At 57.1% G+C, this 14,906-nt stretch overlaps 1 protein-coding gene across 2 annotated transcripts; it reads right to left on the bottom strand.

Annotated features, from left to right (window-relative positions):
• Positions 1-5,201: 5,201 nt before the first annotated feature.
• On the bottom strand, positions 5,202-14,836 carry CENPM (centromere protein M). Of its 2 annotated transcripts, none has more exons than XM_039863315.1 (6): positions 14,681-14,836; positions 14,081-14,160; positions 13,237-13,329; positions 11,350-11,429; positions 10,160-10,251; positions 5,202-5,947 (listed from the first exon to the last, which is right to left on the bottom strand). In XM_039863315.1, exons 1-6 carry the CDS (start codon positions 14,735-14,737, stop codon positions 5,807-5,809), a joined length of 543 nt encoding a protein of 180 aa, XP_039719249.1. In that variant the 5' UTR covers positions 14,738-14,836; the 3' UTR covers positions 5,202-5,806. The 2 variants fall into 2 exon arrangements, with proteins under 2 accessions (XP_039719249.1, XP_039719250.1); XM_039863316.1 differs by lacking the exon at positions 14,681-14,836 and adding an exon at positions 14,295-14,585.
• Positions 14,837-14,906: the final 70 nt, after the last annotated feature.

Genomic DNA, 14,906 nt, shown 5'->3' with positions numbered 1-14,906 from the left:
AAATAGTTTGACATCATCATCTCGATGTATTCTTGAAGAGAAAATACACTCTGTTGCTGAAAAACCCTTCTAATTGAATCTGTCTCAGAATTCTCAAGTTTTCATTCACTGATCAATTTTGAAAGGATGATTAATTTGGGGTCTGTCAGGTAGAAGGGAGTCTCTGTGGATTTTTGTTCCCCAAATCCTCCCAAAACATCCTCCTGGCAGGTCTAATACTGGCATTCTAATGATCTCCATTTTTTCAGATGGGGAAAAATGGGGCTCGGAGGGACAAAGGGATGACCCAGCACATATGAGGGGGCACGGACGGGGTCTGCGTCTAGTCGACTGTGAAGTGTGGCCTGTGCCCTTCATGCCTCAGGGACAGGGTGGGGGAAGTGAAGAAATTCAGGGCCTGTCAGACAAGCTCCGTGTCATGGCAGGGCAGTCCCTAGGGGCAGAGAGGCCCAACCTCCAAGATCTGGATGTGAAAGTGCGCAGATCCGGAATGCACGTCGCACTTAAAAATTCATTTTATATGTAATTCTGTGAGTAACACCTAAACACATTCTTGTGAAAAACACCTCAAGCAATCCGGAGTCTCTGAGTAAAAACGAGCATTTCCCCTCCGCCCCAGAGGGAGCTCTTTTCACCTGGAGTCTCTCGGTCCGGTTCTCTGTTGCCTTTAAATTGCCGAGCGTGCGCGTGCGCGTGCGTGTGCGTGTGCGTGTGTGTGTGTGTGTAGGGGACAGGCCTTGTGTTTCACGAAGCCGGAGCAGGTGTGAACGGTTCTGCTGGCCTTCCCCACCCTCCTCTGCCCCGGCCCGGAGCTTCCCATGGGTCCTCTTCATCTTACGTTGCCACAGCAGCCCGCCCGTCCGTCACAGCAGATTCCCTTTGCCTTCAAGTACACTGCTTGGAAGTCCCCCTCACTGGGGATGGCGGGAAGGACGTGATGTTGGGCCTCTGAACACTGGGAGAGGGGAGGGAGAGCCAGGGGGCTGAGTATAAAGTCTTAATGGAGCCAGAGAGCCCCCCGCCCCTCGTAATGCCTTCAACCCAGGCAATGCGAGGGCAGGTCATGCGCTTCCATGAAGCAGTTACAAAACCCAACCCCTCCACGTCTGCGGGCCTGAGCTGCCCGTCCTTGAGCCCCCATTCTTGCTACCTACGTACATGCGCGGAGGCGTGTGCACAAAATCCAGCACTCCAGGGGGGCCCTGGGATGGGGAATGGGGGAACTTTTATGACTCTATGTCAGGTCAGAAGGAGACTCTATATCCCACGCCAGCCTCTCAGCCACACTGAGTGGGCGCCCATCTCATGGGTGCTGAGCCTGAGAGCAGAAGGTGGGCCGGAGGCTGTGAGGTAGGGGGGAGGAGGGTGGGGAGGGAGAGGAGCAGGGAGCCTTCCCAGGGCCACCTCTTCCTCAGGTCTCATTCAGGGATACCCACAGGAGGGACAAGGAGACCGCTGGCTCTGGCCTCTTGCAGGTTTTTGGCCTTGTGTGAGTGCACAGGCCAGCTCCATGTCCAGACACGTCCATTCATTCACCCAACACTTACTGACACCTACTATGCCTCAGGCACTGGTTCAGGTTCTGGGGAGACAGCGGGGAACACTGAGACAAAACCCAAACAGTGAAACCATACAGTAGGTGCAGAGTGCCGAGGACTAGAATTCAGGAGGTGAGGGTGCCAGGGAGGGTCAGGGGGAGGGGAAGGCCCAATGAGACCTTGAAACAGAGGAAAGAGTGATCTCTGAGGACTCTGGGAGGGGCACACAAGGCCCAGAGAATGGCACAGCAACCAGGGAAACGACAGAGCATTGTAGCAACTCTCACCGCTGCCCGGCCCTGCGCCCTGCATGCACCTGCCCCCTTTGCCTCCACCCTTGGAGGAGGTGGCATCGGATTCCTACGTTACCCAGAGGAAAGCAAGCTCAGAAGGCTGAAGGATGAGCCAGGCGGCCCCTCGGCCCCCGAGCTCTCCCACCTCCGCTCCCACGAAACACGCATGGGTTCCTCTCTCTCAGCCGGCTGCGGCGAGCACAGCAGAAGAGGACCAAGGGCTGGGGACCCCCTCCAGGCCCGGCCTTGCAGGGTCGTTATGCAGTCAGACCAGGCATCTGCCAAATGCTAGCTCCCAGGGCCCCGCAGAGGCCTTCGGCATTCCCTCCCCGTAGGAGGGTGGCACCGAGGAAGGCCGTCTCCTGTCCAGGGCAGGGGCCCTGGGGATTGCCACCCACTCTCCCTCCCAGAGATGGTCCTGAGCAGCTCCCAGGCCACAGGGTCATGCTCAGGCGGGATTCTGGTTAGGTTTGGGGTTTGGGGTGTGCAGGGCCTGGCGGCCTGCTGCGCTACCTCCTGGGGCCCCTTCTCCGCCTCATGGGTTTGCAAGTATCTGCATTTAGTTTAGTCCTTTCGCAATGATTCTCTGCCTGCTCCCTATGGCCCCAGGGGAGACCGAGGGAAGGGGGGGTGAGCTGGCAGGTGCCTTGTGAAAAGGGTCCCTTTGCGTTGGAGTCCTGCCAGCTGTCGGGGGGAGGGGCAAGCTATGGCAGGGCTTTATCGCAGAAGCGCCCAGTGCCCGCGTTGTCCACCGCACCCCAGGGCACCACCAGCCAGCCCTGCAGACCACCCCCGGTCAGGTACAGTGGTGTCAGCTTCTCTGGTTTCTCTGAGCCTCGCAAGAACCTCAAGAGGCTGTGGGGCTCAGGGACAGGAAGCGAGCTGCCCCAGGTGACAATGCAGGTTGTCCGCAGACCCTGTCAGTGGGACTCAAAGGCCAGGTCCTTTCCCACTGCACCACTTCCCCTCTGTGGCCAGGCTGCCCTGTCTTAGCCACAGCCCCAGGCCGTCCTGCCCCTGCTCGCTGAGGGGTGGAGACACAGGTGCCATGCCGCATAGTCCCCTCCTCACCAGGGAGGCCCTGCCCCCTCCCAGGGCTGGGAAATACCACGACTGGGGCCAGAACACTCAGCTAGGCCGCCTCCTCTAGAGAATGCGTTCCCTGGGGTGGCCGAGGGCTGCCCACAGCCAGGTGGCCTAAGGGGACAAAAGAACTTGTGACCCTGAACAAGCCCTGCCCCTCTGATGCCTCATCCGTGCAAGAGTCAGGCCCAGACACCCCACTCCTTCCTCTGTGCTCAGAGCCTGGGCCCGGCAGCTTTCAGACCTGTGCCCACCCTCAGTAACGGCCTCCGGCGCGACCGCATTGGGACTGTGGTCAGCCCGAGAGCTCTCACATTTGCATCAGGCTTTATGTTCCCAGTTCTCCCAACAGGCTGGGGAGAAAGGCATGGATTAGTCTGATTCCATCCTACAGATGAGGAAACTGAGGCTCATGAGGACAGGTGACCTGCCCGACGTCATGAGAATGTGAGCAGCCGAGCACAGGCTCTCCCGCCCGCCTCCACCCGACTGCAGGACCAAGCGCGGCTGTGGGCGCTGCTGCGTGTAAAGACTGGACTTCTGTGACTTCCCTTGGACAAAGTGCTTCCTGGACGGAGTCGCTAGCCCCCAGGCAGTGCAAAGCAGCCACACTGCCTGGCTAGGGCAGCAGGCCTGCTGTGGAGGGGGTCGCTCAGGTCTGCTGTGAGGGAGGGTCGGCCTCTGGGTTTCAGGGCGGGGCGCCTGCCAAGGTCGCCGGAACCAGCAGCAGTGACAGCATCGTGTCTCCCCAGCACTTGGAAGGGTCCCAGATCCTCGGCTGGAGAATGTGATGCCACTTCTCTTGTTAAATGGCACCAGGTGGCAAAGAAAATGTGGCACAGGGACTGGAGAGACAGAAGCGTGCCCCATGTTGGCTGGGGGAGGTTAGGAGGGTGGAGAGGACCTCCTCTCACCTCTAGCAAAAAGTGACATGGCCAGAAGGGGTTGGCGGGCTATGACCACACTGCCTTCCTGTCTTGCTTGGACACCATGCTCCATCGGCTCTAAAGACCTATCCTACCCTCCGCTGCCCCCACACTGCCTGCAAAGACCCACTTTATGGCCCTAGCTATTGAAGGGCTGAAGACGGAGATGGGTTTAGGAGTCACGGGCCTTCCGAAAAGGCCCCTTCTGGACCTCTGCCCACTCCCTCCGAGACCGACATACACTTTACCTCTCAGCTCCAAGCTCAACCTTCAACTCCGGAACCAACCCCCAAACTCGGCACAGGGATTGGCCTCCTTCCCAGATGCTGAAGGAGCTCCTGGTGCCAGCTGCAGACGCTGGTCCCCGTCCTCCTCCTGGTGTGGGCCAGGGCTCCAGCCTGCTCACCGTCCTCTCCTCCAAGAAGCCTCCCCACTGCACTTGGGTGCCTAGCAGCCCTGTCCTGGGGTGCAGACTCTAACATGTGGGAGTGGTGCTTTAAGAGACTACCCTTCCAGATGGCTTTCTCAGAGACAGAGTGAAAAGCAAGGATTGGGGCCAGAGGTTGGCTCTGCCACCGACCTGCTATGTGACTGTGGACGCAGCTCTGTTTCACATTAACTGTGAAATGGGGAACATCATCGTCCTCGCAGGTCTGCTGGGGGGCAGTACAGGAGTGTCTGTGAGGAGAGCTCCATAGAGCGTGAAAAGTCCTGCCAACGTCTGGTGACACTTGGAACCTCAACCTTCTACGTGGCTGAGGGGTTCAGCAGGGCCCAAGAGCCTGCCTCAAAGATGGCCAGGTGCCTGTAAATCCTTCCTGAGACCTTGGGCTGGGAGGAAGCCACGGAAGGGAGGAAGGCGGGGCCCTGTCCTCCCGATGCCTCCAAAGGGTTTCAAGTTGGCTGGTCCTTCACTGACGATCCTGAGCTCTGGCTGCGATGGTGACATCACAGGGGAGGCCCCGTGGTGCTGGCACTGCCCAGAGCATCGAGCAGGGACCATGCTGACGCCTGAGGATGGAGAGCAGGCCCTGGCTCTCTTCCTGAGGCCCCCTTCCCCAGACCTCCCCCACCCACCAAGCTCCCATGTGTCCAGCCAGGTACAGGGGAGATGCAGGGGACCCGACCTGGCTGACAGGATTTCTGGGTTCCGATCCCGGCGCGTCCACAGATTCTAACGAGACCCAAGAAAGAAGAAAAGCAACAGTCAGTGCATGAGCTGGCACTGCCAACCCAGAAAGCAGCCCTCGGGCCAGCTTCTCTCGCCTAACTGTCACGAACGTATGAATTTAAGCAGCGTAATCCTGGATTTGGGCCCGTTTTTGAACTTAGCTCTGTGTGATTTCAAATAATAGTCACTGTTCACTGAGTGCTCACCTGGCACTGTGTGAGCCGTTAACACAGTTTATTAAGAAACACATCAGCATGTAAGCCAGCACAAGGAACGCGGCCACCTCTGTCATTTCATTCAATCCTCACGACACGAGGTAGAACGACCTCACTTTTACCTGGCGAAACCGAACCGCCAGGTTCTCTATGAATGGCCAGGCCCAGATGCGGACTCAGGCTGGGCTCACAGAGGCCTCGCCCCCCTCCCCGACCCAACTCTTAATTGTTCTGAGTCAGTTCGTCTGCAGAATCAAAGTGGTGGATGAGACCAGTGATTTTCAAACTGTTTTTAGCCACAGACCCTTTGTTCAGATGAAGCCTTAAGTGGAGATGGAACACGTCAGATGGATACAGACCTGGGGCTCTGTGGGAGTGAGTGGGGGAGTGTGAGGGGGCTGGTCCCACCAGCTGGATGCGCCCCCCCCCAGCACTCCCTGCTGGTGCCTGGAGGACTTTGGGTCCTGCAGGGAAGTGACTGCGGCTGACACAGGGCCTGTCAAGTCCTGACTGGGTCTTCAGCCACAGTGAATATTTACGGACCAGGGATCAGGCCATGGGGAGGGCAGCCCGGCAGCACTCACAGGTCCTCCTGGAAGGGGTTCTCGGAGCACCTCATCAGAGACAGCAGGTTGAGGGCCGAGACGCCGGGCACGTGGCCAGCGCAGATCTGCAGCATGCGTACCAGACGCTGCGCCATGGTGGCCCGCAAGCCTTCCACCTGCAAGAGAGAGCAGAGGACAAGGGTGAGGCAGCACCTGTGTGGCTCCCCTTACTCAGAGCAGCCACACAGGCTCCCTGAGGACAGCTGGGGGCTGAGACGTGGGGACAGCGCAGCACACCACTGCCTGTCACGGCCATGCCCTGTCCATGCACACCTCACCCAGCAGCTGCCAACCACCTCCGCTCACTGAGCCCTTCACAGGGACACCAGAGGACCGAAGGCTCAGCAACAGGGCTGGCGAGGTTAGGTGGCCTGTCTAGAGACACAGAGTTAGTGACCACAGAGCTGGCATCTGAACCAGGGCTGGTGCCAGCCAACACCCAGGAGGCAGAGGCCCCAAAGGGTCCTTATCTGGGACCAGAGAAGGACACTCACAGGGATGAAAAGGAGGGCTGGATAGAGGGTGGCCCTCACTGGGGACAGGCAGATGCCATCGAGAGCTCCTTTATCAGGGCTTTTGAAGGGCCGCTGGGCCCCAGGAGCTGTGGGGTTCGGAGGCGGCAACGGGACTGTTCTCGGGGCAGATAAGGCAAGAGACGCCCCATAAGTGTTTGCTGGAGAACAAACGGCGATGCTCGGATGTCCTCCTCCGGCCACGGTGGTCGGCCCCCCTCCTTCCCCTGTCCCCTCACTCACGGGAGGGAGGGCGTCATTATTCACCTAGTCGCCCAGACTAGAGATTGGGGTATCCTCAAGTCCTCCTGCTTACTCTCACCATTTGTCACTTGTCACCTCCTCGGTTCTGAACCCAGAGGTAGAGTCTCAGTCCTCATTGCACTGGCCTCATTCTCACCAAGATTCTCCTCTCCGCGGAGTCTGATGCAGCCCCTCCCTCCCGCCTTGAAAGGCCCTTCGCCCCGGCTCTCGGGACCCCGCACGTGGCCAGCTTTTCCCCCCACCCCACAGGCTGCTCCCAGCTCATCGTCCAACAGCTAAATGCTGGGGCTGTTCTCCCCACACTCACTCCCTCGGTGGCCTTGTCCAGTTCCGTGGCTCTAAAACCATCTGAACCCCAAATTATACCCCCAGACCTCTCCTCCGAGTGTCAGACGCATGGATCGGCTGCTCACTCGATTCTGCACAGTCATCTAGCAGACACCTTATCTCAGCACGTCCAAAGTAGAGGCCCCGAGGGTCCCCCAAACACGCTCCTCCTGCGGTCGTGCCCCCATCTCAGTCAAAGGCCAGAAACTCGAGTCATCCTTGACCCTGGCCACTCTCACGCCTCATCTCCAGGCCACCAGCACTGGGCTGGCGCCACCCTGGAACACCCAGCACCGCAGACTGTCCCACCTCCCTCTTCCCCGGACACCACTGAGTCCTGGCCACTGCGAACTCTTCCAGAAATAGCCCCGGGCCGGCTCCCTGCTTCCGCCTTCGCCTCCTTTCAGTCCTCTCTCCCCAACAGCTGGAGGGATCTATTTAAAACCCGAGTCAGGCGACACCCCTCCCCGGCCCCGCGCCCTCCGGTGGCTGCAGTTTTTCTCGGAGTAAAAGCCACTGCCTTTGCTACGACCCACACGGCCCCTCTGACCTGGCCTCACTGCCACTCGGGCTCCTGTCCCGCTACCCTGCCCCTTGTGTGCTCTGCTTGGGCCACCCACGCCTCCCCGGGGGCCGCGAACACACCGGGCGAGTTCCAAGCTCAGGGCCTTTGCACTTGCTGTTTCTCCTGCCCAGCGTGCTTCCCACCAGGAGCCTGCTCAGCTCACCTTCTCACTTCCTTTAAGCCTTTACTTAATGGTCACCCGCTCCCCTGTCACCCTGTGTAAATCTTACTGCTTTACCGCCACCGGACATGTCACGTCCCTCCTCCTAACACATTACGTCTCTACGTCTCTTTTCTCCACTAAATAGAGCTGGGATTATTTTTTTACAGTTTTGTTCTCTGCTGCACCCCTCGTGCCTAGAACACTGCTTGGAGCACCGTAGATACATAAGAAATATTTGCTGGATAGATCCTCTTACATTAAGTTCTGCGGCCTTTGCCTCGGAAACGCACCTCCAAGCTGCTGATCTCGCTCAGGCTCCACAGCCTGCCCCCTGCCCCTGCCAGGCCTCTCCCAATGCACACAGCACACTCCAGAGATGTGCCCCCAAGCCTGAGTCCGACCACATCACGACGGCCGGTCACCTACAGGAAGCAGTGACTTGATCCCACTGCCAGGCTTGCAAGCTCTGCAAACCTTTCTGCTGTTGTGTATGTTACATGTCCATCTAGCTCACCGGACTCTGGGTGGGCAGGGCCAGTGTCTGACTCATCTGTGTTCTCAGGGGCCAGCAAGGCCCTAGCAGCAGAGCTAGGAAATAATCTTACTGGGCGAATCCCACACCTCGCTGAGTGGGTTTCCTCACGTGTAAAATGAGATGATAATTCCTGCCACACGAAGCCCTCAAAATAGGGAGGAGTGAGCCCTGCAGAAGACAACACAGGTACGGAGAGCGATGACGGCCCAAACACTGGGTGCCCCCTCTGAGGGAGACGGGGTCTGTGTTCTCAGGAGGTCTGCTGCTGGCTGGAAATGGCCGGTCACAGGCCTTAACGGTTCTCAGGCTCCCGGGTAACCCAGGACCTGGCGTGGCCTGCCACCTCCTGGCCACACACAGAACTGCACTACCCATCACCACAGTAGCTAAGTGGCCACCTCCGTGCACCCACGTGCACCTGAGCTGTGGAGCAAAAATTGATTCTCTTTTAGAGATAAGAAGACTAAAGCTGCGTTTCGGGGGTGTGTGTGTGACTTGTTTAAAGCCACGGTCAGCAGGCCACAGCGATCATAACAACCTGCTGGCCCTACCGCTTACTTATTAGCTGTGTGGCTGTCAGCAGGTCGCTGCTTCTCCCAACCTTGGGTCTGTTTCTCAGAGGTTTGTGAAGAAAGCCTGGCAGGGGCCAGCACTCCAGGCATACCCCGGGCCTCTGATCTGTGAGATCAGAGCACTGGTCTAGTCAGGGGTTCTTAAAATAGTCACCCGATATGAAAAACACACCTGTGAGAGCGTGTGCACCTGTACTGAGGCGCTGAATAGCGCAATGTCGGGCAGGGCCAGCGACTGGGGAAGTGGTGGGCTAATGAGATCAGACTGGTCCTCACGTGATACGGCAACATCTGCCATTTCCACTGGCAACAGTCACAGATTCTGCTAATACCAGTGACAACTCTCGCCTACATTCATAATGCTAAATTTCACTTAGAGGTTACTTGAAAAAAAAGAAAAAAGTAATTTTGTTCTTGCCCAGTTCGCAGATCCCCTGAATTCTGCTTTCAGATCAGAAGAAGCACCCCTAGTCAGGACCGGGGTGAAGGGCCGGGTGCTGACAGCTCTCTCTGTGTGACACCACTTTGCCTTTGGAACAGGTGTCAGACCCAGAACAGCGCTGCAACACAACTCTTCACAACGAACGTCAAAACCAGTAAACGGACCCTAAAACCAATCGAGCAGGCCTGGTGCATGGTGGGGCGGCCCAGGCCCTGGGCGTCCTCGGCAGACCTCCCAGAGAGGACGGCACAACTCCTGGGGAGGACTTTTTAGCAGAGTCACGAGCGCTATGGGCTGTAACGTCAGACTGCAGAAGGAGAAGCGGAAGAGCAAAACTTATCGGCAAAACAGAAGTCTGTCCGGAACCCCCACGATTAGGGCTTGAGAGAAACACCTACAGAACCAACACCATACGTCTGCATCCGGCATCTACCCACCCAGCCGCCCACTGTTCTCGCTGCCCGTTGGGTGCCCTGCCCCCGCCTGGGACTGGACGTCTGCGATCAGGGGGGTGAGGGGGACGCTGGGCATTCCGACCGGCGGAGGACAGGAGGACGCGCCGGTTAATGAGACAGACAAGACGCCTGGCTTCACGGCACTTACACCCCAGCAGGAGAGTGGAATATTAGCACAGATCCACAAATGAGCACCCAAGACCTAGCGATGGGTGGAGAGAAAACAAAACCCCCCAAAAAAGTGAGGCGACAGTGATAGCACCTGGCCTGTGAGAGACACTCGAGATGAACGTATGTCATCACCCCACTTCACATGTGTGCACCCCCGGCTTAGGATGACCACCCCACGTCATAGCCAGCGAGTGGAAAAGCCAGGATTCAAACCGAGACCCCCTCACTCGGTACTTGGCGATCCTCAAACAAGCATTCCCGACGTGCCCAGGGTGTGGGACTGTCCTTTCCCCATGGCCGGCCGCATGATCAGAGTCCTCACCTCCAGGTCACAGAAGAGCAGGGGGCTCCGGTAGGTCTGGGCCAGCTTCAGCACGGTGTTCCGGTGAATGCTGCAGTGGCTGTCCCGCCCAGCTGCAAAGAAGCCGTGAGTGCTGCGGGCTGCAATCTCCACCTTCCTGGCTGAATCTAGGAAGCACTGGGCTAAGGAACTCACTTCCCCTCTCCGGGCCTCAGTTTCTGACTAGTCGGTGGGGTGACAATCCTGTTCTATCTTCTTTTCAGGGCGGTCAGGATCATCAGATTAGAAAATGAGGCTGAAAGGACTTTGAGCAAGTGCTTTATGAAAACATGAGTTTCTTCATCTTTAAAATGAGGCCAATAACAGCCCCATCCCACGGAGTTACTATGTGGATGCAGAGACTTGATATACAGAAATGACCAGGCATTCATTTGTTCACCAAGGCTTACTGAGAATAATCTGTGCCAGGCCTTCCCCAAAAGGAGCTCGCAGTTCAGCTCAAGATGCAGACAAGTCAGACACCCCATCAGTACAGGTGGAAGGGCAGGGAGGGTCTGACAGGCACCTGTGGGCTGGGTACCCCGAGGGCCCAGCCTGCGGAGCTGGTCAGGGAGGCTCCCCCCCAGGATGCAGACAAGAGGGAATGGCTAGGTACAGAGCGGAAGACAGGATTTGAGAGAAGCCACATGGCTCAGATATGTGACCACTTTTTAGCTATGGAGTCTTGGGCGTTACCTAACCTCGTGAGCAGTTTCCTCGGCCATAAAACAGAGATAATAATACCTAGCTCAAAGGGTCGTTTGTTGTGAAGACTAAGTGACACGGAAACAAAGCACCTAGAAGTGTCTGGCGTACAGTGAGTGCTCAGTGAGGGTCAGCTGTCATTATTTCCCCTGTCAATACTACAAAGTCGCAGAGACGGCAGGACTTGCTCAGAGAACTAACTACAAGCTGAACCAAAGAATGGGAGCGGATAGGGAGGTGTGACAGGAAGGCAGAGGCCACACTGCAAACCACGCTGTGCCCTTCCAGGGGTCTGGGCCACAGCGTACCACCACGCAACTCTAAGCGATGGCCTCAGCAGTGTGACCTGCTCAGATGTGCCGTTAGAAAGGCCGACGGCAGGTCAGATTCCTAAGCACGTGGTCTGTCCGTCACCCAGGCCGCCTTAGCAAGGGGTCTACCACATTGCCCGTGACTGACGCACTTACCGCCCGTGGCGAGGAAGCAAACCTTCCCCAGGAAGAAGGTGGCATCCACATGGCGCAGGGACTCCGCCACGTTCTGAAGGCTGCGGTGGCCAGGCCAGGGCGAGAAAACAAACCAGAGGACAAACCTTACAACCGAGAAGGCAGAGTCCCCGCTCCTCACTCCAGACAGGCCAGAGAATGAGAGAAAAGTGACAGGAAACTGCCCTAGAGGAATATTTTGTCATTTCATTTTTTAAAACTACTTTTAATCACAAAGTGAGTCAAGCTCGTAAGATAATCAAATAGTAAATATGGGTGTATAAGTAAAAAGTAAGTCCCCCTCTCCAGCCCCGGCCTTTGGTCTCAACTCCCCAGTGGTAACTGATGCCGACGGTTTAGGGTATAATTCTTCTAGAATTTTATTCACAAGCAAATACAGACAGTGATAGGTATAAGCACCGAGTTGGGTTTAGTCGGGTTCGATGCATGTTGCATTCTTTGGGACGAGCAAAGCGCCATGCTGTTTTCCCAGCAATGAACACTTGTGTGGTCTCCAGCTCTTCGCCATTACAAAGATGTGTGAACATTTGTTTACACGCATCCTTACATGCCCAAGCAAATGTTTCTGCAGAACAGCAGAATAGCTGGGTCACTGTATATTTTTAACAAATGCACACAGGTATTGCCAGGTTGCTTGCTAATAAGGTTACAGTATTTAAACAAGGGTGCCTTGACCTCCTGGGCCAAGGCTTTTGTGCACTGGTGTCCAGGGAGTGAATCTGTTGCCTCCTGGCCAAAAAGCCATCTTGGTCAGGTGGCCCGTGCCAAGGTTTTGCCCTGAATGAACAAGGCCAATAGCAACGATGGCCATGTCCCTAAGTGTGGCTGTAGAGCGAGATCTCTCCAAAGGCCAGCTGGTGTTCCTTCTGGTGAACAGAGAGACAGCCCCCCAAAGAGCAACAAGTCTGCTGAGCCAGGACCACCAGCCAACATGGCAGATCTCAGCCCTGGCTTGGCCCCGCCAGGGGCCCAAGTCACTGCTGACTCTTCCCACTGGTCAGGTGGCCAGTCTGGACTTAATCCTGCTGCCACATGTACCTGGCGTCTCTGCCCCTGGGTTCCCAGGTGTGACAACTACAGCCTTCTCTCAACCCCCCCAGACGACCACTTGGTGTCTGCACTGCTTTCTGTGCTAGACCCTGTGCCCTGCCTAAGCTCAGTCAGCCATCCCCCAAGAGGGAGAGGGCAGACCTTCCTTTTGTCCCCTTAAAGCTGGCTGTGGTCCTGTCCCCAGGGTTGCCAGCACCATAGGGAGGCCAGGCCACAAGTGTCACCACCACTCATGCTGCTGTTGCCATGTCCCCACACTAGACTGGGCTCTTGACCTTAACAGCCCTCTCAACACACTATACCCCTTATATTATCTTCACCTGGAACATTCTGCTCATTCACCTGGCTAGCTCCTTCTCATCTTCCAGGTGTCAATTTAGGTGTCACCTCCACCGGAAAGTCTACCCTGACCTAAGTCCTGAGAATCAGAGGTCTTTTTTGGGCTCTCACAGCTCAACATTTCCTTCTTTGTTCAAAAGTCCGGCCCTTCCCCCAGTGGGCCAGGAGCACGCTGAGAACAGTGGTGTGTCTCATTCATCTCTGTGCCTGCTGTCAGGGATACAGAGTAGGCCTCAGAGAGCATTAGCTAAATGACAGATGACACTGATTTATCAGTGCCTTGTAAACATCTTGCACTGGCCATTGGCTCCCCAACACTTACCCTCTAGGTTAATCCCAGGCAGCCCCTCTCTGTCTCCTATCCTTCCTATCATAAGTGAGGTCACGGCCCCAGCACAGCCCAGAGCCAGGTACACCAAGCACGCCTGAGCCCCAACAGCCCCATCCTCTGGCCCTCACCTGTATTTGCTGTGAAGGTTGACCACGAACACAATCAGGTCAATTCGGGGGCGATTCACATTGGAGGGCAGGGGGAGGGACTGTGCCAAGTGGCTGAAAAACAAGAAATCGCAGGACTAAAGATATACGTACCCACATCCTAGTCATCATTCACATGCTGCCCTTTAAAGGGGAAGCGGCTGTCAAAGGCTCTTCACCTATTCGCCTGATCCACTGTGGGCAAGACTCTCAGGCGAGTACAGGGCTGGGGCTGGGCAGAGCCAGTCCCATTCAGATTACTCCCACCCGGCTCCCTCTGCCAGAGAGGAGCTCTGTTTAGTAACTGTCTTAGCAAAAGGGAGTTTTAAATAAAAACAGCATGGGGCTAGCTACACTGCATGCTGGCAGGGATACCAGGCTCATACCACAGGGGTGATGGACTGTGACATTTAGCGTTAAGACTGTACTCCTTTGGAGTGTGATAGAAGTGGGCTCAAATCCCACCTCTGCCAATTACCAGCTGTGTAACCTTGGACAAGTCACCCTCACCATTCTCATCTGAACTTGGTTCCTGGTTGTCAAATACCCAATTTAAATAAATGAACAGGTGAACAAGGAAATTTCTTATGGTGATAAGTGCTAGAGGAAGAGAACAGGTGTGTGACAGAGAGTGATGGAGGATATCTTAGACGGGGTGCTACTAGAGGTCGGCAGGGTCAGTGAGGACAGATCACCCGTTAAGGAGGGTTAAGGGGTTGGCCAACCCGCCCCACCTGCGCCCGCCTCTCCGGGCGGCTCCTCTCTCACGCCCAGGCCAGAGTTCAGACCACTGCCGACTGATCGGACACCAGCCTCAGCCACTTACACCTTCAGCATGGAGGCGCAGTCCTCTTTGAGCATCGAATCGGCCAGCTGCTGCAGAAGCGCATCCTCTGTGCCCACCAGCTGCCCAGAGAGAGAAGGCGGCCGATTGACATCTTTGCACAGCAGTTCCTCTGGAGGGCCTGGGCATCCCGGCACGCACCGAAGGCGGCCGCGACTCCCAGCATCCTGGCTCCAGGGCGCAGGTCGTCATTTACCGAAAGAGGGCTCCGCCAGGCACAGGGTGAGGGCTCGAGGTTTGCACCCGCTCCGGTCCTGTCCGCACAGCACTTACTACCTCCCGGACCCTCCCTCGGACGGCCTGGCCACTCCGGGAGGCCGGACTCGACTAAGCGGGAAAACCAAGTCCCCGCCCGGCGCCGAACTCAGCCACCCGGCACCCTGCCCGGCGCGCACCTATTGGTGAGGGCGTCCTTGAGCCTCAGAGGGAGGCTACTCCGATTGGCTCAGAATGGGGCCGTCCCGCCCACCACACCCTGCCGGAACAGCGAGCGCCAGCACCCCAGAGAGCGCAGGGAACCAAGCGGCTGAGGCACGGCCAAGGAGGGAAGGCCGGCGGGGAAGCGGGGCTGCTGATGCCTACCAAGACGGTGGCCGTGTTCAGCTCAGGCAGCTGGCCCTGCGGCCGCAACACCGACATCCCAGGCGCAGGCCGAACCGCCGCTTTAGCGGTGCGCGCCTTGCTTTCAAACCGCCCTGAGTCCGGCCCTTAGTAATCCCCGAGGGGCACGTGACCGTCTCTGGGCGGGGTTTCGCGGGGCGGGGCCCTCTTAAAGGAACCGCTACCTCCTTTTTCTGGGCGTGTGTTC

The sequence above is a fragment of the Pteropus medius genome, unplaced genomic scaffold (genome assembly GCF_902729225.1).
Source record: "Pteropus medius unplaced genomic scaffold, Ma_sr-lr_union100, whole genome shotgun sequence".
NCBI lineage: Eukaryota > Metazoa > Chordata > Mammalia > Chiroptera > Pteropodidae > Pteropus > Pteropus medius.
Note: the sequence above shows the minus strand (reverse complement) of the source record. Positions and strands in the feature narration are given on the sequence as shown.